The sequence below is a fragment of the Calliopsis andreniformis genome, chromosome 12, assembly GCF_051401765.1.
Source record: "Calliopsis andreniformis isolate RMS-2024a chromosome 12, iyCalAndr_principal, whole genome shotgun sequence".
NCBI classification, from domain to species: Eukaryota; Metazoa; Arthropoda; class Insecta; order Hymenoptera; family Andrenidae; genus Calliopsis; species Calliopsis andreniformis.
Window position 1 is genome coordinate 6,581,238 of NC_135073.1, and position 25,362 is coordinate 6,606,599.

General features: G+C 34.5%; 1 protein-coding gene across 1 annotated transcript in view; it reads right to left on the reverse strand.

Annotated features, from left to right (window-relative positions):
* The window catches only part of Invadolysin (leishmanolysin-like peptidase, invadolysin), a 274,526-nt gene that overhangs the window by 244,049 nt on the left and 5,115 nt on the right, over window positions 1-25,362 (reverse strand). Inside the window, exon 2 of the mRNA XM_076388677.1 lies at window positions 23,262-23,572. Coding sequence (XP_076244792.1) covers window positions 23,262-23,441 — 180 coding nt within the window. The 5' untranslated portion in view covers window positions 23,442-23,572. The remainder of the gene's footprint in view (window positions 1-23,261; window positions 23,573-25,362) is intronic.

The following is a 25,362-nucleotide window of genomic DNA, read 5'->3' on the forward strand; positions in this document are numbered from 1 at the left end:
GCCATGCGTGCGAATACTTGCAACACGAATTTACTACGATAACGGTTAATAGGAACGTTCTGAACGATATTGGGGATTGTAACACAAGTTCCAGGGTAAGGCTATATAACCGCATCTACATCTACCTAGCAGACATTGTTCTGATATTCTCGAGGTTTCTCTAGATTGAAATGTTGTGATGGCACTGTGTATCAGTGACGTAAATGTGAATAATAATGATGATAATATAACCATAAGATAACACAGGATAATGGGAACACAAGATTCAAGTAGAATAAATGTAAGGTAAAATAACATAGGAGAATTTAAGGATAATAAACGTTGCTATTATTTTTACTATAGGAATGATAGTAGTATAAGGGTAGAAGCAGATAGAAATCATTTCAAGAGAAATATTTTTCATATCATATTTTCAATTATTTTAAAGGAAATAATTTAAAAAATATCTTGATACCTTAACCATCATACGACTCGTACGCAAGTGATAGTGTCATGTGATGAAAATAAAAAATGTTAAGAATTAATACAAAAAAGGCACTGCAGGATTAATGAAATAATGAATTGATAAACTTTTATTAGAGTTAGCCCACTGAAGAGGTGATTAAAATATAGAAATAAGTGAACACACATTAAGTTTTGGTAAATTTTGGAATATCTACTTTAATATTTGCAACATAATTTGTACCACAAGTGTGAATTGTCACAAGACAAGAGATTACCTAATATCTGTACTGTATCATGTAGCCTGAAAGCCGATATATTAACAGATAGCAAGTACGTCCTTTCAATACATTTTGTGCATCAATTCAGTCTATCGATGGTTTTGTAAAAACCTAATCCCACCTATTTAATCCCATAATGAAATGAGTGCTTCCTCGTTGAACGTTCGATTTTCCCATCATGATGAATACTCGACGAAATCCCAGCATTCGTAGAAAATACGCGAAGCAAACGGCATCAAAAAAATGAATAGTAATTGATCGACAAATGAATGGGTCTCAAAACAGCATCCACCTCATGATAAGGTCATCAGCGATTCCGAATTGCAAACGTTTTCCGAGTAAATACTGTAATTAGTCAGTCGAATGATTCACCTAAACCTAAACGAAGCTACCCGTGTCTGATCTATATGAATTGATTGATAGACCACCACTCATTAATCATACAAAATTTAATTACAATATTCTAAGAATGATGTTTTAAGAAGCTACGTTACCACTTTGTTGCAACAGCAATGATTCTTACCATTGTTCCAGTGATAACAGAAATAAACTGGAGAAAAAGCATCCACATAGAATGATTCACCTAAACCTAAACGAAGCTACCTGTGTCTGATCTATATGAATTGATTGATAGACCACCACTCATTAATCGTACAAAATTTAATTACAATATTCTAGGAATGATGTTTTAAGAAGCTACGTTACCACTTTGTTGCAACAGCAATGATTCTTACCATTGTTCCAGTGATAACAGAAATAAACTGGAGAAAAAGCATCCACATAGGATTACAGTGTAACCAATTCTCAGTCGTATGACCTACTTCTTCGTAAAAGCAAGTTTGAACAAAAGACTTACATTTCTATCTATTGTTCCGTGGAAGGGAGGAAAAATTCGATTAAGCCACACGAGAGCAGCGAACAGGAAGAAGGCACACGGTCTCTACTCACGGACTCTCTACGCTACTGTGTAGTGCGTACAAGCAACCTCTTATTCCGTTAGCGCGCCCAGGTCGTCGGATATATGCCTTCGACCCTTCGATTTTCCAGCCTGGAGGGCTCGATCATGGCCCGCCTACAAACAGGATCTGATTAGACGAGCGAGCGGGCGTCCCGGAGAACCAACCAATCGATTCGATTTCAGAATCTCGAATGCGCGTCTCTTCGTGCCCTCCAGTTCCAGCTACGTACCTCGGCACTGGTATCGAGCTACCTAGTGCATCACCTGCCTAGATTTCGAAGCCAGTTCATGTTGCGAGCTGACTAATGGAGGAACTGGTACTGGAAACACGTCTTCGATTTACATCCTCTATTTCAGTATTTACTGAGGTATCTTCGATCTACTGTGCGTCAACATATTCGTGTACCCAGTCTTCGTATAACATTACGTAGAAAAATTCTAATACAGAGTGTTTTATTAAGAATGATAACTTTTTAAACTTAAATAGAATAAGTTGTATGTATGTCTTGTCACAAGTTGTATTATGAAAATCTGTATTCAAATTTGAAATACATCCAGTGGCATTAAGCACGAAAAATAATATCGCTTGAATGTTCTTCGCAGCTACGTTTGATAGCGTCTCGGAAGAGACCTAATTTTTTATATTCTCGTACAACTGAGATTCTATTTTCTTAATTTCAGTAGTAACACGAGTAACGTTGTCCTTAAGGTCCTCAATTATTCTTCGTTTATTGGCATAGATCTGAGATTTAACGTAGTTTCACAAAAAATAGTCCAAAGGAGTTAAATCATACGACCTCGGAGGCCAATTTATGTCATGCGAGAATGTCATACAAAATTGGATTTCTTCCGAGATGCTTCCAAACGAAGACGAAGGGCACATTTAGCGATATAGTTTTCATACTTAGTGACATTGAACGTACTCTAAATTTAAAGATTTTCGCATTACTTTACAGATAACTTATTTTATTTAAGTTCAAGGAACTATCACTCTCAATGAATGACCATTTATGTTCTTGAAATATGTAGGACCAGAGTAGAAATTAGTGATCAGACTAGAAATTTACAATATAATGGAACCTAACCTATAGAAAACGCAATACATACAAATACTATGATGAATATTTTGTTAATCAGTTTAATTAATTAATTAAACAAGAATAAGAGATGCTACAGTATTTTGTTACTCTGCTGGAAAACAGAGAAATTGACAAAGGACGTTTTTGTTCTGAGCTCTTCTTTTATGTTACTAGCCTACAATTCCTTTACCGTACCGTGTCATATCTGTTAAAAATAATCATGTTTCACGTCATAACATAATTTCCTACTAATAAGTTTTACTTAAAACAATGAAGCAGCTGTAAGAGACATTTACAACACAGTGTGGCCAGGTAATCTCTTTTGTAGCCATCCCTCAATCACGTAAAAGAAGTCATCCTACCACCAACATTCGAAAAAACGAAAAATTGTACAAACGCCTTCACAAACAGTCTCAAACCACACAACCAATAGATGTAAAGTTCATTGAATAAATAGCTAATAGAAACACAAGTCTTTTTACTTTAACCTTTAGCATATTACATTAAGATGAAGTTTGATGTGTGATTTAAGATTTCACACGTTGCATTTTTAAACTGAAAATTGTACGTCAAAACCATATATTTGTAGGGACTATATTATTAGCAGATTATTAGATACTGTTGCATACGTGTAGCTCTTACTATTGAGATCCGATTGCGTGACTCCTGCACGCCAAATTAATATTGTAGGAGGTAGTTTGCTCGGGGATATAGTTTGCAATGAAATTATTTGACTGATCAAGATGTTAAGAGATTCAGGCAAATTAGTTGTCTGCTCATTGGTACCTCTCAACAGTGATTTCTAAGTGCTGGAAACACAGAGTAAGAGAGCCAATTACTGTATACTGACTGATTTCTGTGTCTCAAGTCCCCCTTATTCTTCTTATTTTTGTATGAAAACATGTAGCAATTTTAAACTAAAGTCTTTAACTTGATTTACAAAAACGAATATTGTCAGTTTAATAGTGCTATATCTTGTATACATCTTCGAAATACACGGATATTACTTCAAAAGCGACTTCGGGTGAAAGGACTGATGGAAAAAGTTCGAGTATACATTTTTCCTGTCTGATGTTATTTTCCAGTTGCAGACGGTTTTGTATTTCAACGATTCTCGTTACAGGGAAAGTCAGCGTAACAGTTTCGAACAAGTTTGTCTTTAAAGGAATTCCCACTTCTGCGTTTGTGTAATGTGCCATTATCACTTAAAGGACAAACTACCACAGAACTCTATTAGAACTCAGACGTGTACTGTTCTTATCAAGAGAACAGGCTAAAATTATTCATAGAACCTTCTGAAAGTGTTTGCAGTCAGCGAGGTCATACATTAAACGTTGATGTGAATTCCTGACATCGAGTAACCGATAATGAATTAAACTGGCTGTACTAGTTCACGTTTTAAGGAGAATTATAGAAATATAAAACCACCTGTAATAGGAATCTTTTCATCGTCTCTGTATCTCTTGAATTCACTCTCCCAATTGTGTGTACATATTCTTAAACACCTACTACGATCTTCAATTATTTTAAACTAACAACTGGAAATCAATTTGTATTTGCACCATTAAAAACGTAATGAAAAATGAATATACATTTTTAAATATGTTTATTAACATACAATATACGTCTATAAAAGTTGAAAATTGACTAGCTGAAGATGTAGTTTATCAATAGTTAATAAAATAAGTGGGCTAGACAGCTGTGCTCAAAACTTATCAAGAGATTCTAGAGATTTAACGAATCAAGAAACCAAGAGCACTTCCTTATAATAACAAGAACAAAACCTTGATGCCTTATCCAAATATTACGAATATAAACACAAGTCGGGAGCGCTTTATTAATGAATTCTTCAAATTTACATTGTAAACGGATTCAAAGTTAAGTGCATACCAGTTTAGGTCTTTAACTTGTTATGGTATGATATACTAATATTAAGATTTCTAAGATGTTCCCATTGAAATTCTAATCCCAGTTACTGAACTACACTAATACTGTTTCCTCTATGATAATACCTGGGATCTTCTGTTGTGAATAAGTTGGCAACATGGAATAACTTAATAGATACATGATTAGAAATTCTATTTCACCTTGGTTATACTCCACAGCATGTACCAGGGTCTACTTGAATGGCAATGTATAAGCTCGAAGCTGTATAAAAATATTCTTATCAATAATTTCTTATTCTTATTAAACTTCTACGACAACTTTCGACAGTTATTTCCTATTTTAAAATTTGCATCTACAGGAGCATTTAGCAGGAATCCGAAGCAACAGTTGCAAATAAGATTCCTTTCGCGCAATTATTAAACTTCCAACTATAGGAGTCTGTAATATCAAAGAGTTTCTGATACAGAACTCAAGAGTCAAGAGTTCTTGCGCAAACAAGTTTCGTTACGCTTACCAACACGAGATGGTGAAATATACAATAGAGTTCGTGTAGTTACTGTAACCTTTCGACTGATGTTGGCTCGTCTGTGAATATTCAATGGTTATGGAAAGGAACTACGAAGAGCATATCAAAAGAAAAACGGATTTGCGATAAAACCGTTGAAAAAGAATTTTTATGAGATGTACTTAACTGGATAAACGCAACAATCGTTAGCTTTATATTAACATATCATAATATAGTCATAATGTAGAAACAAATCTTTTTGAGTGTCTGAGAATCCAGAAATGAGCAAATTTCACAGTTCTAAAAGCTTGAACTTGGAAAGATATTATAACTGTGGAAGTAACTCTATTAAAATTTACATATATTCAAATATTCAAATATTCAAATATTCAAATATTCAAATATTCAAATATTCAAATATTCAAATATTCAAATATTCAAATATTCAAATATTCAAATATTCAAATATTCAAATATTCAAATATTCAAATATTCAAATATTCAAATATTCAAATATTCAAGTACTCAAAGATTAAAATTTTCAAGTTTTCAAATTTTCAGATTTTCAAATATTTAAATATTCAAATTTTCAAATTTTGACATTTTCAAGTTTTCAAATTTTCAGATTTTCAAATATTTAAATATTCAAATTTTGAAATCTTGAAATTTTGAAATATTGAAATATTGAAATATTGACATATTGACATATTGAAATGTTCAAATATTCAAATATTCAAATATTCAAATATTCAAATTTTGAAATTTCGAAATATTCGAATGTTCAAATATTCAAACACCTAAATATTAAAACATTCAATTGCTAATCCTCTTATTATTTATTCATTAACGGATAAATAAAACCTCTCTTACAATTAATTACTTATGCAATTTTCTTAATTTTAGTAGAAAGATCTGTTTCTTAGAATTCGAAGATTCAAATTTAATATGCATCTTCATACAGCTATCCAAACTGTAACTTCTTTTCCGATACACCAATTTCAGAAGCCTCAGAAGTGCCATTCTTGAACCTTTTTCTACTTTGAAACATGTATTGTTCTCAGATACCAAGAGATGCATACTTTATAACTTGTTCTCTTGTTCCATAACAAAAGAAAAATCGAAAGCGAGAGCTTCTCGTACACCTCTTTCCGAGGTGACCCTTCCTCCGTGTCCCCGCGTACTTTTCAGTCCCCCGTTTCGTCTCTACGAAATAAGTTTAGCGTAAGTCAAATTTGATTTGGACAGAAAGTGGTAAACTCGAAGCGCTTCCTTGGAAAGTTTCGCGGCTAACTTGTCGAGTTGTAAAATCAAGTAGCACGACGCACGTCTTTCTATCTATTCCCCTGCGCTGCTAGTTATTGGACACGAAGAGCGGAGGGACTCTACGTGATCTTGGTATATGATACGCGTCCTAGGATAGTTACGTCGAACAAAGGACTTCGTCGAAACGAAAATCGTTTATTAGGCACTCTACCTTATCCGTACAATCTTTTGCAATTCCATCAGCCACAGAAGTAGAATGCAATAAGTTTCAGGTCAGCTTTCACTAGGCGCCACGGTACATAGTTTTCATCGCTTTTTATTTATCTTGCTGCCCATGAAATCACTAAAGTGCGAGAATACTATTCATCTGCCGTATTTTCATCTATGAGAACACCATAGTGCTACCCAATGCTTTTTTCGGCTCAAATCCTGTGCTGGCTTTCAAAGTGGAACGCCTATGGCACTGAGATTTGTAAATGAGTATTTGGAAAATGTAGGATGATTCGGCTGATCCAAAGGTTCATTCATTTTTGTGGATTCCGATTTCGATGACATAGTTTGTAATCAGAGTCCCAATTTTGTATGTTCAACTGTACGATAAACATTGTATTTGAGATGTTTATTGTACTCACCAAGTGATTAAAAAACTACACAGTGACTTGTTAAATAGAATGTTGTATACGAGATATTCCTGTGATTTATTTTTAATTAATAACATAGATGCCATTTTTCGACTGTCTTCTCTTATTTTACTACAACTTTAAGAATGTCGGTTTCATAAAATATTTTTCTGCATAAATATAATGAAATACAATAAGAAGATCTATAGTAAATAATTATAACTTGAATTTGGACTAACGTGTGTGGTCTATTATACATATGAATAAGTAATTAATTAATGTTTTATTAAGTAATATTAACAGTAAAATAGGTCTTTCTATTGGTCTCTCGATACAATTCCAGTAACACATAAAATATTTTTCGTATCTTTATAATTAGAAGATATATTTAGGTGGTCTGGGTTAGATAGGACAACCTCCATACGAAGAATACCAAAAATTTCTCAAAAAGAACGCAAGAAAATTTGCTACACAAACCAGAGCCGCTGGACCACTTCTGCTACCAACCCGAATAATCCAATGAATTCAAGTGGATCGCGGTAGAGTAGCAGAACGCCAGTCTCGCAAGAATCGAGGGTAGGTATGATTCACCTTCGAAATCGGCCAACACCATCCACCCAGCGGAATAATTAATAGTTTAATTTAAGTCCTCGCACCCGGGGGCACGATTACGCGCAAATATTTGCGAAAAGCAGACGGTCGCGATCGGATTGTGACGGCAATTGGGCGGACTCCGTGATTTCGATTTCGATTTCGATCCAAATCGATCGTACGTTACCATCGAATTAACAGAAAGCCGCACAGGGACGCAAGGATTACCATTATTTTCGTCCTATGCAAATCCAGTAAATCCGTTCTGCCGTACAAATATTCGCTTCCACGTAACTGTCGAACCGTTTGTTCATAAATATTGATACGTTAAAACCTCCAACTAAATGAGGCGTTTTGTGTTTTAATTTTTACCCTCCACTGTACTTGACCCCTGTCCCCATCGTCCACGCTCTTTTCTACGCCTATGCGAACCCCCTGCAATATTGCGGAATCATAGCGTGCCACATCGGTATCACGAAAATTTGCATTTAATTGGCGCGTATCTAGCTTCCCAAATCGATTGACTATTTATACATGGGAATGATTAAAACGCAATCAACCGGTCCAATAGTTCTGCAACACGAGTCGGGGCTCTTTAACACCTTTTAGCGCGCATTTCCACGATCGAAATCTTTTCAATTACAGGGTACGATCGTCGGTGAAAATATCCTGTGAATGGTAAATAATTTGTCGAGTGCTGGATCATTATCTGTGATAACTGAACCGAGGTTTCCAGCTTTTTATGTGTATATCATTAACGCGTTCTGTGTTCAATTAGTTTTATGAGAATTTTTATTCAAGCTGAGAATGATTCACGCGTAAGGTTTCCCGAATTCTTCAGATATTTTCAAAAGCTGCGTAAAATAATAACTAACTTTGGATATGTTGGTATTATTGGGAATAATGTAAACATTCTTCGGAGGAAATTCTTCAAGTGTAATACACACTTACTAATGAGTTTGTAGAATTTTTGTAGCTCATATAACTCGATGAGACTAATACATCAGTATCCTTCTTTCAGAAGTTATAAAACATTGACGATAATTAAATATTGCAGCTATACTATGCATGTATACCTTATGCAGCTTACTTCCCTGAAAAACTGAAAACCTTCAAAAATAGACTATTACAATATACAGATTTCAATATTTAAAAATTTGAATATTTTAAACCCAAATCAAATGTTATTTACGTGAACAATTTCTTTCACTTTAGTCAAACAGCAAGAAATTAATAACCGAATATTTCTATTTTGTCATATTTTTATGCGTATATAACATTAGACTCTTTTTCAATGTTTTTCTGAAATATTCTAAGAAAAATTGAATAATATTTTGGAAACTACATAAATAGCAAAATTCGTATAATTCCCAAGTAGTGAGAGTTCTCACCACGTAGGTAATACCCTCAGTTACACAGACCTTCCCGCTCCATCTACTGAGAAACTTTTAGCAAAGAGCGAAACCTACGTAAAGTCCGACCAGATTGGTTTACTTTTATGGCCACTTCGCTTCGAATTCTCTTTGGTCCTATCGGATCTACTCTCGAAAATCTTTTGCGTTTCGTGAAGATGTAAAAAGCTACTTTTCGGTATCCTTTTACTGGACTTTGCGTGTGATTTGACATGAAGATGCTAAAAGTATAATTAATTCACATGCACGAAATGTTTCGTATACAAACTGTTCCCATCAACTTTATGATATTAACTATTACACAGTGTTTTCACTCTAAGAAATATATTTCTTCAACAAAAAAAGGATTATTAAAAATTTTTAATTTTACATAGAGCAGCAAAGAATAGTTAAGATAATTTCTTTATTAAACTAATATTATATCTATATTAACTACATTTATCAGCCAAAGTTTTATTATTTCATTCAAGATATTACAAAAAAAAAGAAATTCCTTGGTATGCCATATAGTGTAATATTGCTAAATAACAGTATATTTTAATGACTTTGAAACTGAGTTCTATAATCTACAATTTCATTTAAAAACTATTTAAAAGTACTTTAGTATCTATAAATTTTCGTTTAAAAAATTAAACAGAAAATATTCATTTTTATTAAACATACTGCAACACTAGCTGCACAAATACCTAAAATTATATTTCTCTTCTTCTTTCTGTTTTTAGTCGCATTAACTACTTGGTTATTAGCGACCATAAGTTGTTTTAGACTATTTTGGACATTAGCTCAGTTTGTTTTACAAGCTTGACGAAATTATCTCCATTCTCTTTTTACAAGTTATCTTTCAGCAGTGGCTCGATTTTGAAAATATTCCGATATTTATCGAATTTATGACAGTGGAGCAATATGTGGTCTATTGCAATTCTTAAGTTGCAGTCAGAGCAAATAGGAGCTGCTTTCTTAGACACGATGTGTGAATTACTGATTTTTATATGACCGATTCTATGTTTCTTGACTATACATTAAAGAGAAAAAGTATTGTAATTATTTTGAATGACAAAATTAGATGGGACAGTCGATATTATATTATTACTGCACTATCATAATACTTATAAAACAAACAGAAGTTGATTAAGCTGGTCTAATTTCATCCTCGATTGTCCACACATGTGTATATGCCAAAACGTATGTCTTTATCAAGAGTTATCTAGGAGTAATGTGACAGCACGTCTCATTGCCGGAAATGTAAAGCCACTCATCTTCGTGAAGATAGAATATTGCGGCCGCCTACGAACGTCGTACTAATTAGTACAGTGACATTGCCCGAAACCTTCGTGATCCTCTGCTCTGGACTCTATTCAGCCCGCTTCGAGTTTACCATGACTACTATTGTCTGTTCAAACAATCCCTCGTGATTAATTCGGAACGTTTCCAGTGAAAACTGTGACAAACCCGCGAACAAGCGGGCAAGAAGTTCAATGGGAGCTCCACGGGTTTGATGGCGATCAAAATTCCTAACGAGGAATGGCCTGACCACTATGGAAGCGTTTTCTGACAAACAGAAAAACGATATTAAGAGGTAGCATCTGTGATCGTGAAGTTAAACGACAGAAGTCATGTACAGGGGTGTTCCTCAACAAGTGTCAGGAATTTTAAGGAATAATCCTACGTGTTAAAATAAGACGAAATTGTGTTCGAGGCTTCGCTTTGAGTTTGTATTTGTTTTAAAAAATGCTTCAAATACGCGTGAAATGTGTCTGACAAGGAACTTATTCTACTGACTTTGCTGTGTCTGGCTTGACTAATTGTAATGCACGCCAGTACTAGATTAAATCCCACGTTAGACACATTTAACACGTATTTTAAAAGTGTTCTCAACAACTAATAATTTGACAAACAGATCCTACACAACATTTGATTATTTTCGTCTTATTTTACTACGTAGAATGGTCTTTTAAAATTGTTAACACCTGTAATCGAACACCATGTATGTATCTTTGGTTTCAAAATAGGTTCTGATTCTCGAGATAGTGATGAACTCAAGTCTTTTTATATTCTTGTTTTGCAAGAGAAAAAGTGCTTTTAATTCCATCTTCTCCTGCTAAAAACACAAATTCTATTTTATGGATTTCAATTAAGATTTAAGCTCAAATTGTTTGAAACTGCGAGTGACATTGTTTTGCCTTATAATTAAGGACATTACGCTCCAGTTTCGTAGAATAAAATCCAATACATGAGTAATGAATTAAATAATAAATTAAATTATAGCTTCACAATGGATATATTTTTAATTTAAGCACATTTAGAACAGAGCCTTTTGTACTCATGATGCTCCGCTATTCAATTGGAAATCACTCAACCGGTAAATTAATTCTAAAATGATTCAGCTTCCCTGCCATATAATCACTTCTCAAAAATTATTCTATAAATATAAATAACAAAACAGCTCATCATTCGAAATCTTATTTGCCATATTTCATTTCGAATCATTTCGTTTCAGGTCTGATTAGTACAATTACTGTACCCAGAATTGATTTAGCTCAGAATGCTAACTCCACTCTATCATTGAGCAAAGAACGAACTAAATTTCCATTGACATTATTACTTTAATCGTTCGGCAATTAACTTTGATTATTTTCGACTGATTACTTAATGTCAGAGAACTTCACACAGAGATTAAAGCATTCACCGATCTCAATATGCTTTAGGATCTGGCTGCTATTTCAGCCAATACAGAAGCTTCGAAAATAAACATCCCGATGCTTTTATTATCGAGCGGTAAAATGGTTTAATAGAAAATACTCCCGATACACCTGAGGCAAGAATGACGAATTGCAGTCCATTTCTGCGATCGATAGCACATCCTAAATGGACCGTTCTTTATTAACGAAAGGAAGGGTTGAAGTTGGCGCGCCAACAGAGAGCCGCAGGAAAGTTGCGAATATGCATGGCTATGCGATTCGTGCGATCCCCAGAGGCGAAAAAGTTGAGCGGATAAAAAGCGAGCGTAAAAAGAAGGGAAAGACGAATGACGAGAGGAACAGGAAGAAAAAGAGAAAAGAATGTTTCGCGTCACGAAACGGTCGACCAAGTATTCTCCTTCGTCTACCAAAGGACCGAAACTTTTAGAACAGCCACAAAAGGTATACGCAATCCTGGCTAACCATGCGTTAATCTGCCGATCTCGCGATCCATTGCAACGGAAATGGCTAAATGAGTTTTGGCTAAGAGCTAAAGTGGAATTATGGATTATGGAAGACGTAGAGACAGATTAAGTGCGACCACAATTTATGGCAATGAAAGAGATGCGTAATGAAAAGCTGGCAAATGTGTACAGTCGGCCAAAAAATATCCTTCGCTAGTAGTTTGAATGTATCGGCAATTCGATTAATTGGGCGCAGCCAGAATCGCGAAAGACAAATCGCAGGATTCTGCTGATGCTTAAAATATTTTCTGGCAAGAAGTTCAAAGGGAAGTACCGAGTTGGCTTTTTTAGTTTGCGATTTTAGAAACGGTTTTACGATCATGGAGCTTACCTGAAAAATATGCTTATATTGTTATTCTTTTATCTGTATATGTTAATCGCTACTGTGCAGTTTCTTAATTTGCAAATTAACATACTGATTTTGGTAGATGCTCCATATTTCATATTTACTAAAAGTTCTATCAGGTCATTACAGAGATTGTAACGTATAGCTTAAACATATTTAATTATATGCAACATCAAAGTGAGTTTAATTAAGTATGATACATAACCAACAAATTGCTACATTACAAAAATTCTCCTTTCAATATTTCAGTCATTTTCAAAACACTGTTTAACACACTGACTACCACGCTAAATTTACTAAAAATTCAATCACTTTAACAGTGTCTCCAACTTTAGCAAAAAAATATTCGTAATTCATTTCTGTAATTATTCTCGAGTGGTCTCCTTCATCTAGTTAGCTGCCACTATAATTTCTTATTAATGCCATTCATAATTGTATACATTAATTTTACTTACAATGGGGTCAAACTTGTCACTCGTACATGTGTGACATGGCAGTCAATGTATTAAACAGAAATTTAATACACTTTAATGACTGTAAAAATGTGATATTATCGTATGACAAAGTAAAAGATGAAACTGGAACTTTATCACTAATTTCAATAAAGAAAAAAATACATACATTGAAAACATTCACATACATTAGGAAAATGAATGAATCAAACCTTCGCAGCTTTCTTACAACTTGCAATATAGATAGGTACATTCTATTAAGTTTATTCTATTAGGTAGAGAACGAGTTTCAATTAAACAAATTTGTTCTGTTAGGTCGATTAACGAGTGAACACCCTATTTATCTACAGAAGTGAGTTTGTTACGGCCGTGTTGGGAGAGTTTAAAACTAGATTTATTTCCGTGCACATACACACAGTTACTAGGAAATTACCTAGCAATTTATAGACCTACGTCGACTGTCTGATTTCAAATACAAAATTAACCTGCATCGCTTACAAAATTCGATATCAAATATGTGTAACAAGAAAATGATAGCAAGTGCAATTGGTACATGTAGAAGCGATCCTTGCCAGTGATCGTACACAATCAATTACACGACTGATTACATGGAACAAGATAACGCTTAAATAATGTTTCAGCGTAAAAATACCTTTATAATTGGTTCTGAATCGTGGATATCTTAATTTGCCATCCTTTCACAAATAATGGAAAGTTGATTACGTAAAGTTATGTTTTTTGAAGAAAAATCGTTAAGTACATATTCGGAGTTACTCATTACTCGTTAATTAGGATTTATTATTGGAAGTATTATTCGCAAATGAGTTGTGAAATTAATTTCTTTAATTATGCGCTCTGGTTTATTGATTTTTCTGGTCTACTAAGTTGCATATTTCTTTCAACCCTTTCGTGACTATTGTGACGCATATATTCTACTTAACTTTTTCCCTTGCATCTAGAGGAACATTAAACGACAGCTTATCAAAAAAAAAAGAAAATAATAAAAAAAATTCTTCTGAAAAAATCAATTTATACTTACATACTGTTCACTACATTACGTGCACGTGAACGTTAGTTTTAAGAAAGTCATATCCTTACAATTAAAAAATATGTTCATGCTAACAATTTTTGCATATATTAATCATTTTTCAAAAAAATTTCAATATTGAAATAAAACTTAGACAAGCTTTTATAAAACATTAATTGTTGACTGTAATCTAAATCAGTCCCTGGGGGGTTGCTTCTATTTGAAATATGAGAGTGAACTGTTTAGAACAATATCTGAAATTAAACGTTTGATCCATCAACCGTCGATACTTTGAAACCTCATAAAATAGTTGTCACAAAGATGAAATGACTTCAGAAACATAGAAAAAATTTAATCAAATTGCAATGAAATGACGGAATGTTCAGATAATGGAGACTTTACTATACTGCTTTGGAGTAATACCTCGCCATAGGTGGACTAAATTCGTCTGCCAGGAAATCAAACACAACGAGAGAAACTCATCACTAAGGACTATGTTGCTTCAATCACGGTCAACATTTTCGTGAGCCCATGCCAGGTGTTTTTTTTCCACAACCCTTTGTAACAACGATTTTCCCCTGGCACCACGCCATGCGACGCCAGATTTCTGTAAACGATGTTCTATCGTTATGATGCTTACATTTATATTCACCTTTGTCGAACAGAATTGTGCTTCAAACACTAATAAAGATAATTTTTTAACATGAAGCCGAACGAATATTTCGTCACTCTAAATGGAGGTTATTTAGTGTCTGCTTTAATTTAGCAAATTATCAACGCCTCTTTGGCTTCTCTTGCGATGATCACTTTTTGGTAGATACTTTGACACATATAATACATTGGGCATGGAAGTAGTCATTCATCAGAAAAAAAAGGAATAAAATACTACAATTACTTCTATATTAAAGCATAAAAATAAGAAGGTTCTTATTTATCATCGATACTGGATATAATTACCTATCTACTATTTGAATGCACATGACTGAACAAGTTAGTCACGCGAACTGGAGTATAAATTACAAAAAATTGAGAAATCTCTCAATCCGATCAGATATTAATAAAGTTTCCTAATTAATTGGTACTCGTTTCCTCTTGCTATACTCATAGAAAAAGTTGGAAAAGAGGAAAACTAAAAAGTTTGCTGAAAATACTTTGAAACGATTCTTTCTTTGCTCCCTTATTACCATCCTCTCAATTTTGCAGCTAATGTTATCATCTTGCGATATCCTACGTCACTAACTCAAAAATGATATACATTTACATTGGACGAGTTCAACCTACACTTCATTTAAGCAATATTTTCTTTATTTTTTTGTCTTAATTTTGACACAGGAACCAGAACTAGTTTCAAGAATCATCACTGTCAATTTTTTTTATTTATTAGCGATCCTGGTAAAAATATAATTATTATAGGGATCTTGATTAACGTTGGAATGTTAATCTAAACTAAAGCAAATACGACAGCATTAAAGAGGACTAATTTAAAAAGGAACGAATTGGCTGCACGAAGACATGCGTATTAGCAGAGGAGAGGGAAGTACCTTCCACTTATTGACCGGTTTACCAGTCACTCAAGGCAACACAAAAATATTTTGTATTATGCGTCATTTATGAACTGCGGTCACATTTATCGTCGATCTTAAAACTGTATAAACGAGTCATTGAGAAATCACTATTTTCCTCATTCCACTGAACTTCTAAATTCTAAAGCATCTCTTAAACTTGTACTTCTACCAATTACAATAAAATGTAGTAAAATTTGTGAAAATATAATTATAATAAAACACTCAATAATACTTTTAGCTATATCTTTCAAGAAAATAAACGACGAAAACTCATTTCGATGAAATGGAATAAAAGAAAAGGGAAATTTCAAAATTTTATAATATCGTGCTTAATATTAACAAGTAGTGTCTGAAACTTTGAAATATATTTAGTATAATATTATAATTTTTATTTTTAGGATTAATTGAAGGACTCGATGCAAGAACCGACCAGCTGCAATTTTTGAGCAAAAACGATCATTTGTGTACATTTTTCTGCAAAATTTATTACAAAATTTTTAAAAACTGGAGCTGACCAATTTTTGCACTGGACCTTTTAATTGCTTAAGTTTTATCTTGTTCCATTCAAACTACCTACATCCCTTTTATTTTTTAGTTTGGATACTACCCATAACAATAGCAATATTTCATGAGGCGTCGATATATCTACGTAAATCAAACCATTTTTTTCATGTTTAATCGTGTGTAACCTTTAAACTGATCTGTCGCGTATCATTTATCCCTTTCACTAGCCAGACAGTTTCAAACGACTCTCACTCACACTGCTTAATAACAATTCTTCTCTCAATGAAAGATGAATTATATGGGTGAGTATGCACGTACACATGCACATGCACATTATGAATATTAATACTATAGTTGGAGTGCAAATATGATCGTTGATTGGCAAATGAAAATTAATTATTAATGGATGACTTTTTGCTATATGTATAAATACAAACGGAATGAGCAAAAAGTTTAATACCTCGAATAATTTGGTTCAGGAATGTCAACAAGGAAACATATATTTTTATGAGAGAATATTATTATTATTAAAAAATTTTAATTTTAATAATGAGTAAATCGTTAAGTCGACTTGTTCGTGAATTTTTATTAGAAATCAACTACTCATCTTGCGAATCGATATTTTTTTCATACAAACCCAAAGTAGTTGCGTGAAAATCTGATCCGTTTTATGGTAAACTTAGAATTATTACTGCCTGATTAAGTACCTAAACAATTAGTGTTACCAATTGTCATATTCTACAATATTAAAAAAAAAAAAAAAAGAAAAAAAAATGAAAACACTGTTTGGTTTTTCAATGTACAATGAAATATACACTGTTTTTTTTGAGACTATCACATGTCATACTGGGTCTTTCAAGTTCAGCATGATATTTACACATTCTAAATGTATAAAAAATTCTGCAAAAATTTACTGAAATACTTTCACATGTAGAGTTTAAAGTTGTAAAATTGAAATGTTAAAAAAAAGTTAAACAACATTTTTATTTGCAATTATTTTGCAATACAGTAACAGAAATGAGTATTTTACTGGGACCATGAAAGAATTTGCTAGTAATACAAAAAATAATATTAAGAAATTAATGTTTCTAATTATACTGAAAATTACACATAGAACATAAATGCAAAGTAACAATGGTTCTGTAAGACAATCCGTAGAAATAATTTGAGGCTTCAAAAATTTCAAAAATTTGTATTCAAGTATTACTAAAAATATCATTAATTATAATATTTTTAATAACACTAGATTCATAACTCCAAATTCAATTTTTTGTGGGTGATACACCAATGCAGAGCAGAGTGCAACTGATCTTAATCCGAAGATACAGAACCACAGAGACATACACAGAAATATGGACAAGTGCCCTCTATATCAATACCACTGCAGATATTAACACCGTTTCTCACCGTTTCATACGCGTCATTTGCTAACCATTCAGCAACTTCTCCACACCTTTCGAACCGCTCGCGAGCCTCTCTCCGCGGGAATAATACGGTAACCTGAGACCGTGCCCAGAAATAATCATTACCCACCGATAATGACTGCCGACATTATCGGATTATCGTTACGATCGATCGAATGATATCGGGACGAAGTTTAATTTGACCATTCAACGCGCACGTCGACTAACCGCGACACGCGACGCACGACCATATTTCACGAGCTATAACTTATCGGTTGCCGACGTCCATCGGATGACAGGATCGATTCAATATTCAAGTAACAATAGAGAAAGCTCTGTCGAAAGATTCATTTCCGATTTATCGCGGCAGTTCAAGTCCGCCCAACGCCGGATCGACAGTCGTAAATGTAAACGAGGATGCTATCACTGCCACGCAGCGATAATGCGGGGGGCGTATCAACGAATAGAGCGTTACCGGTTCGGTACACTTTAATTAGGACTCGGTGCAATTGTACGAGCAACCTTTGTCAATAAATGCAGGGGTTACGGTGGCGTAAGAAGGGAACGTAACGCATCGACTTTCGATAACGCTTCCGCTTTCATAATAGCCGTATGCATTGGTCACGGTTGCGGAGTGACTGGTACGCTTCAATGGTTACGCGAACAAGAGTAATTATGCCAGGTGTTGAAAGAAATGAGAGACATTTTCCTTCTATGGATCGATTTTATGGGTCAGAATTTTGGGGAAGTTAGGGGTAACCTTAGGAGTAACCTTAGTTTTTGTTCTGATTGGTTTTGGTTATCAGTCACTCGTGTGATGGGGAGTGTTAGGGACGCAAGTAGAAATAGTATTATTTGAATTTAGGGTAAGTTTATGGTCTAGCAGGAATTAAAAATTTTGTAAGAAGTTGTATTTAATTGCTAAGGTAAGTGGTGTCAATTTCGTCATGCAAACATCTAGAACGTTGTATATTTCTAAATAAATATGCAATAAAGGTATTGAATGTTCTAACAAGTTTAGGGTCTCATCTGACATTTACAATAAAGTATTATTCATAAAAAGGATTTATAGTTTAGAATGAAATAGTAAAGTTGCAACTGGTGAAATTACTATATCTAGGATACGTAATTTTCCCATATTGTAGCGAAAAGGGTCGTCAACTTGGTGTGAGAGGTCTAATTCTTTGTCAGAGTACTAGTCAAATTGAAACAATTGTCTGCCCTAGTACTAAATTTGTATACAAGACAAAATAAGTCTTATTAAACAGACAGTTTTATGTAAGTCATCTTGAACCCCTTACGCGATCATGTCAAGTTGCAGAAAAATGTTTATTATTCATCAGCATATTGTAATTTTTGTTTGAAGCGCTGTAAAACGAAAATCATTCTCTCTACAAACATACACTAGTGTTATTTTGCAGCTATAATTATGAATTAATGAATTTTTCAAGGATGGCAAATTCGAGAGCACTGAAAAAATTTGAGTCACCTATCTTATTAGGTTTTGGATTTAATATACAATTTTTAATGTATTATGCAAGATGATCACTAATAAATATCAGAAATTTTAAAGAGATTCTACATACCAAAATAAGACGAAAATGAAGAATGATAAAATCGAGTTCGAAGCTTCGTGTCCGGAATATTATTCATTGAAAGAAGCCCTGAAGTCCACAGAAAATGTGTCTGGATAGACATATTCTACTGTCTCATTCTACTAACGTCGCTTGGCCTGACCTGGCTAATGCACGCGGGCAGTAGAATGAGACATCCAAATACCCAAATGAGACACTCCAGGCGAACTTTAGTTGAATCTTTAGTAATCGATGACTGAAAGATGAAATTTCAAATTCAATTTCGTTATTCTTGCTGTTTGTTCTATTTTGATTTGTAGAATCAATTTTGATCATTTCTGGCATCTGTTGTCGAATACCCTACAGGTTTACTATTCTTTGTCCCCTGCGTCAGATTATAAATCGCGGCGTAGCGTTATATCGATCAATTTCAATTGAACTTACTTAAGACCGTTTATTATTATGTGTACCTGACTGAAATAATTTTAGTCTATTACTATATTTCTTACGATCATGGACGGAATTAATGCTACGTGAACAACTTTATGCCAAGGTTATACTGTAATTATATGTACTCTGAATTATTATTGACGACGAAATACCGTAATTAAGTTTTATTTGGATATAAAGCGGAAAATATAACTTCTCTCTTTTCCATAGTTTTATTGTGAGTTTCAGTGCTGTCGTAGTACAGGTCTGCAGGCAAACATATACATACGAATTTTACACATTCTTTTAACGTGTAAGAAAATGTTCTTGATCGAATATACTATATTATTAAATTTGTAAGTATCGTATTGCAATTAACAAGTATCTACATGGTGAAATAGTGAGCAAACGAAAACAATAAAAAACTACTAGTTTTTTATAATCACAATTGGAGTACATAACTAGGATTTCACAAACTCCTCTTTACTTTGAGAAAGAATATTAGCCTGTTAGAAATAATATTAATCAAACTTCTGAAGTATATAAAATTTAGAAGAACTTTCATTCGTATGCAATTTGTTAGATATTAACGTTGAAAAAATAATCAACGAGGTTTTCGTTCGTAATTCCGATTCTTTACGACTGCATATACAACAAAAAATCCACTTCTTTTAAACTTTTAATCAATTACTCAGTCCGAAGCAGGTCTCGTGACACTTCGCAATTACAATCTCGTAAAGGAAGCGAGTTACTAACTTGTTTTGAACTTTAATTAAACCATCAAATTCGTAATTAATTAACACAGACACCCGTTTCCAAACAATCATTCCTGATAATTGAATTTCTTTCTTAACATTCCAACATCGGTAATATTGCGTTCGGGTTTCTTCAAAGGAGATTCAGATTCTTCTTACCCCACAACTATAAAAAATTGTTTTATCGTATATTTGATATTCTTGACAAATGAAAATAAAACAAAACTGAATAGGTGATTCCAATTAGTATTATATAAACTATTACCCCTAGTATTTTATAGAATTCTAAACTTATAGACAGTTTTATGTTTGTATATGTCCAGAGTAAAAAAATTGCGTTCTAAGTTTCATTTTTCAATTATTAATTGCTGGAAAATCGTCTAAAATACGCGCGACTTAGATTTGTCTCATCTAATACACGTTGACAATAGAGAAAGTCATTAGTCAGACAATTTTACACGTATTTTAAGTGTTCTTGTAGCAAATGAAATTTCATGTTATTAGTCGTCTTAGTTTTTTATGGTGTATAAAAAATGTAGTAATAAACTTTTCCAATAAACTATTACTTTAAAAAGTATTTTAACTTTCGACTTGTATTAGATATTACTCACTAACTCGTCAGTTAGTATTTTAACTTCCTAACACTAATCAATTTGCTACTAATATTATGTTTCAAAATTAATAAAATATTCCTCATAAAACGGCATATCCCTTATTATATTATGTTAAGCGACATATTAATCCCTTACATGTTAACTAATAACTTGTACTAATTCTAATCGTTAAACTTTCCTCCCAAAATTGTGTACATCAATCTAGTAACATAACTCTAAGATAAATTATTATACAAAATAATTTGAGCGAATAATAAGAATAGCAATGCTACTATTAATCAAGAATTCCATAATCAATAACTGCAAACAATAATATATGTACCTACATGGCTTTCTCCAGAAAAAATAACATTTTTCTTATTTCAACTGATCAGTTTTAAAACACTCTATACTTTAACACAAATGCATACCTAAGTATGTTATTTATTCCTTATTTTCTACCTTTTTCTTTTTTTACCTGTAGATATAATAACAATTTCACAATACAAGAACCTTCAAATTCAAGAATTTCAAAAATTTAAGTTCAGACAAAGAAACGGGGATCCTAAAAAACTCAAACACAATATCTCCTAAACAGTAAGAGAAATAAGGATCCTAAAAATGGTACCAAGTATACGCCGAGTATACTTCGCACACGTGTAGCACAGGTCCGATTACCGTAAAACTGAACACCGATAATAAAAATACAACGATTTCCAATAACGCTCCCTGCATTTATAACGTATGTACCTATGTGGGTATGCACACGAGGAAACGGAGCATTACGCAAAAATTCAATTCTATCCTGCAAAGAAATGAATAAATTGATACTGTGACTGAATGGTTCCGCGTACCGGTGTAAAATTTTACGCTTTCCTCGTCGACTCGGTGAGATTAAAAACGTAACGTAATTACTTACGAGCGAAACGAAGCGCGCGAGCGGCAAAAGGATGATATACAACTGACGACCCAATGGCACGTGCTCGGTTTAAAAACACGTGGTTCGCCGGCGCATGAAAACAAGTTCACGAACGTCTTTCTCCGCGTGAGCCCGTGTTCTACATAACCTATGCTACAAAAAGCCTTGCCATTCATCATCGAATCCTTTTCCAGACGTTTACACGTTTGAACCGCTGGCAGATTACCTTCGACAAGTTGGGCGCCGAAGATCAGCTGACCTTTCGACACGGCCGATGACGCTTCTACAGCGCGCGAATTTCAAATTAATGGCGGGAAAAAAGCGACTACGCTACTTTCTAGCTATAACCTTGTCTCTGTCTCCACCTTCTCTAATTCCTTCCATACAGTTATGTACTCTCGTTTTCCTTCAATCTCTCCTCTGACAAAACAAGTATAAATTGTCGATGCGTGAGCTAACCTCAAAACTGTGTCTCTTATACTGAACAACCTCGTTACTGGTAACGAGTTCTAACATTATGACGAGCAAAAAGCTATACACTTGGTTACAAAATATTTTACACTCTAACATAAAATAGTGTATTGCTGATTTGATAAATCGGAGACTGGTAGCAATAGTAGCTCCACTTGGTTTAAAATGCAAGATGCTTTATGGACGATTGTAAGTACATTTGTAATAGCCTCCTCTTTCGATTATATATGAAGTCAATAACCACCCCTAGTATCTGTTTACTAGTTTACCACTCAAACAGAAACAGAATCACATAATCACCCTTCGATACACGTAGTCCCATGTTCAATACAAACTTAACACATCGCAAGACCACGTATCCCTACAACTATTCACCCATGATTTCGACTTTTTATTGCCCTATTAAGGTTACTATTTGACTCCTCATAGAAACGTTTATAGATCGTACCAGCAACAAGCGTATCGGAGCCGCGACCAATAACAAGACCGTCGGCGATTGTTGACGATACAATGATTAATAGCCCGGTAATGCGGAGCATTTAAACGACCAATGAATACGAAGAGAGTTGCCCACTGACTCGCCTCGAAGTAGGACGCACGCGAGTCGCAGGTGCGCGAGCGAGAGCGCGAACGAGGGAGGGAGCAAGAGGGCGCGAGCACGTGACACGTGAAACGCACGCTTCGGTGGAATCACGCGATTTCTTCCCGACACAGGCTGCACGAGGAATCCCGCTCCACGCGACGAGGGGTCTTCCTCGGGCGCCAGAACGAAAGGGGTCGAAAGGAAGAGTGGTAAACACTGGTCGGCAAGAAAACAGTCAGAAGGGAAGCGGGCGACCAGCAGCCCAGTCGCCTGGTCGGTGTACATCCGCCAAGCGAGCGCGGGCAACAAAGGTGGAGAAGAGAGCGAGAGAGACGGAGCAGAGACAGAAGGGAGACGTCCCTTTATTTATTTTTTTTTTTTTTTCTTTTTCTTTCGCTTACCTCGTGCGCCCTAGGATGCTGGTGATTGCAGTGGCGGTGCTCGAACATCCCACACACTAGATCCACATCACACACCATCACGATAATCACGAGCGGCAGTGCGACGATGCCGCATTGTGTCTTCAACCGCACCAGAACCGCCATCACGGACGACGCTCCCGCTCGCCAAGCATGACACATACTGAGCGCGCCCGCTGACGCCGCGCATTTATATAGGCGTCGCGGCACACAGCGCCGCGCCACTCACGTTCGATACCACGAGCACGGCAGACGCTCTCTGCTGTCGCCGCGATAACTCCCTCGGGAGTAACCTGCAAAGAAATCGAACGAATAGTGAATGCAATAGAACCCCGTATCCAGTGCTCCTTTGTAACGGGAGGCTAACTAATTCGATCGATATTTCCGCGGGAGATAAATTATTGTTTGCGGCTCGCCGTGCCGACCGATTTCGCCTACCCTCGGTATCTGATCGGCCCGATGGAGATTTATGTTCTTTTGGGAGGGGATTTGTTGTGCGTTGGACTTTCGGGATTTGAAAATTTGAAAAATGTTTGCCACTGACGCGGTGTACGCGAAACGAGTCTTTTTTGGAGTCTGTGGGTTCCTTCGTTTCGTGAATGGAAGAGTGAGTCGTAATTTGGTAATGTGTGTTAGTATTTTTGGATAAAGTTTGAGTTATTTGGGAATGGGAGGAGTGGAAGTCGCTTATTTTGGTTTCGAGAAATTGGAGGTGAGGGTTTGGAGCATCGAGTCTGTGTTTCTGACTCCTAGTTTATTGTATTCTTGGTTTTTAAGGGAAAAGTTCCTTTGAGCCTACTTTCTTTTGATGGAAATAGAAATTCTATTTTTTGGGATTCAATTGAGGCATAAACGTTAATTTTTTGAACATGTGACTTATGTCAGTTTACCTTGCAATCATGATGTTAAGGTAGTTCTGGGCTACACACAAAAGTTAAAGGCTTGGTTCAAATTTTAAACAACAGTAACTTAGATTACAAAAAAACCTTTATGCAAAACTCCCTTTCCACTCTGTGGAATCGGTTTATCGTATAATTATCGAGAAATTATTAATCAAAATTGACGTATTTTAATACCGTGGCATATGGAAGAATCGAAAAAAAACTACTTTTATGTCTGAAACTGGAAAAATATATTCAAGCACATTACCGAAATTGGGTTCAAGTTATATTGAAATGTTATGAAGCGAATGTATTAATTTCAATAAAACTATCCATATGGTTTATTCGTATTGCAACCATTATACTAAAATTTAATTTTTTTCAATAAATCCAAATAGTGTTAAAAATTAGTACTATAATGCACATAGTATACCAGTTTTATATTCATCGTTTAGTAACGAATTCCCATTAGGCCAACATAGTTGGCTAAGAACTACCTTAATATTAATAAAATTCATAAATGTCACGGTGTATTTATCGCAAATCTTTCAGAAATAAGTTGAGACCAAAGTGTTCCTTACCAATAACTGTCATGACGGTAATGTGCCAATGAAACTGTTCCTTTTAAATTCGAATAAAACCTAATGATCGTATACGTAGTTTCAAAAACATTTTTCATTTCATAAATTTCCTACTATGAATCATAATTTTCAATTTCCTTTACAAAGAAGCACTTGATATAGGTAATTAGTAATGAGAAGCGATCATAAGCATGCTCATTTGCGTACAGTAAATGTACGTGACGAGAATTTTAAAGGAATGCTGAATTTTAAATGAATGGATCGTCAGTAAGCCTTTTAGCGAAGGAAAATTTTATAACGAGTGAACTTGTACGCTACCTGCGCAAGATTTTACATGTCGTGTTAACATGTCGTTCTCACTGAATAGACTAATAACTACTGAAGTACCCAATTTAACTGATGTAAGGGTTACTTAAGCAAACATTGCGCGACATACCGCCAAATTTTAAATTGCATGTGATAGTTATTCGACATTGTCTGTATTTCAGCTTGTTCTGTGCTATAATACTTGTTCCTAAAATGAAAATTTTACTAGTAATCCACTTTATAAACTAAATGTACTATTTTAAAATCTGTAGAATGTAAAACCTCGACATTCTTAAAACTTTGTACTACACTTTA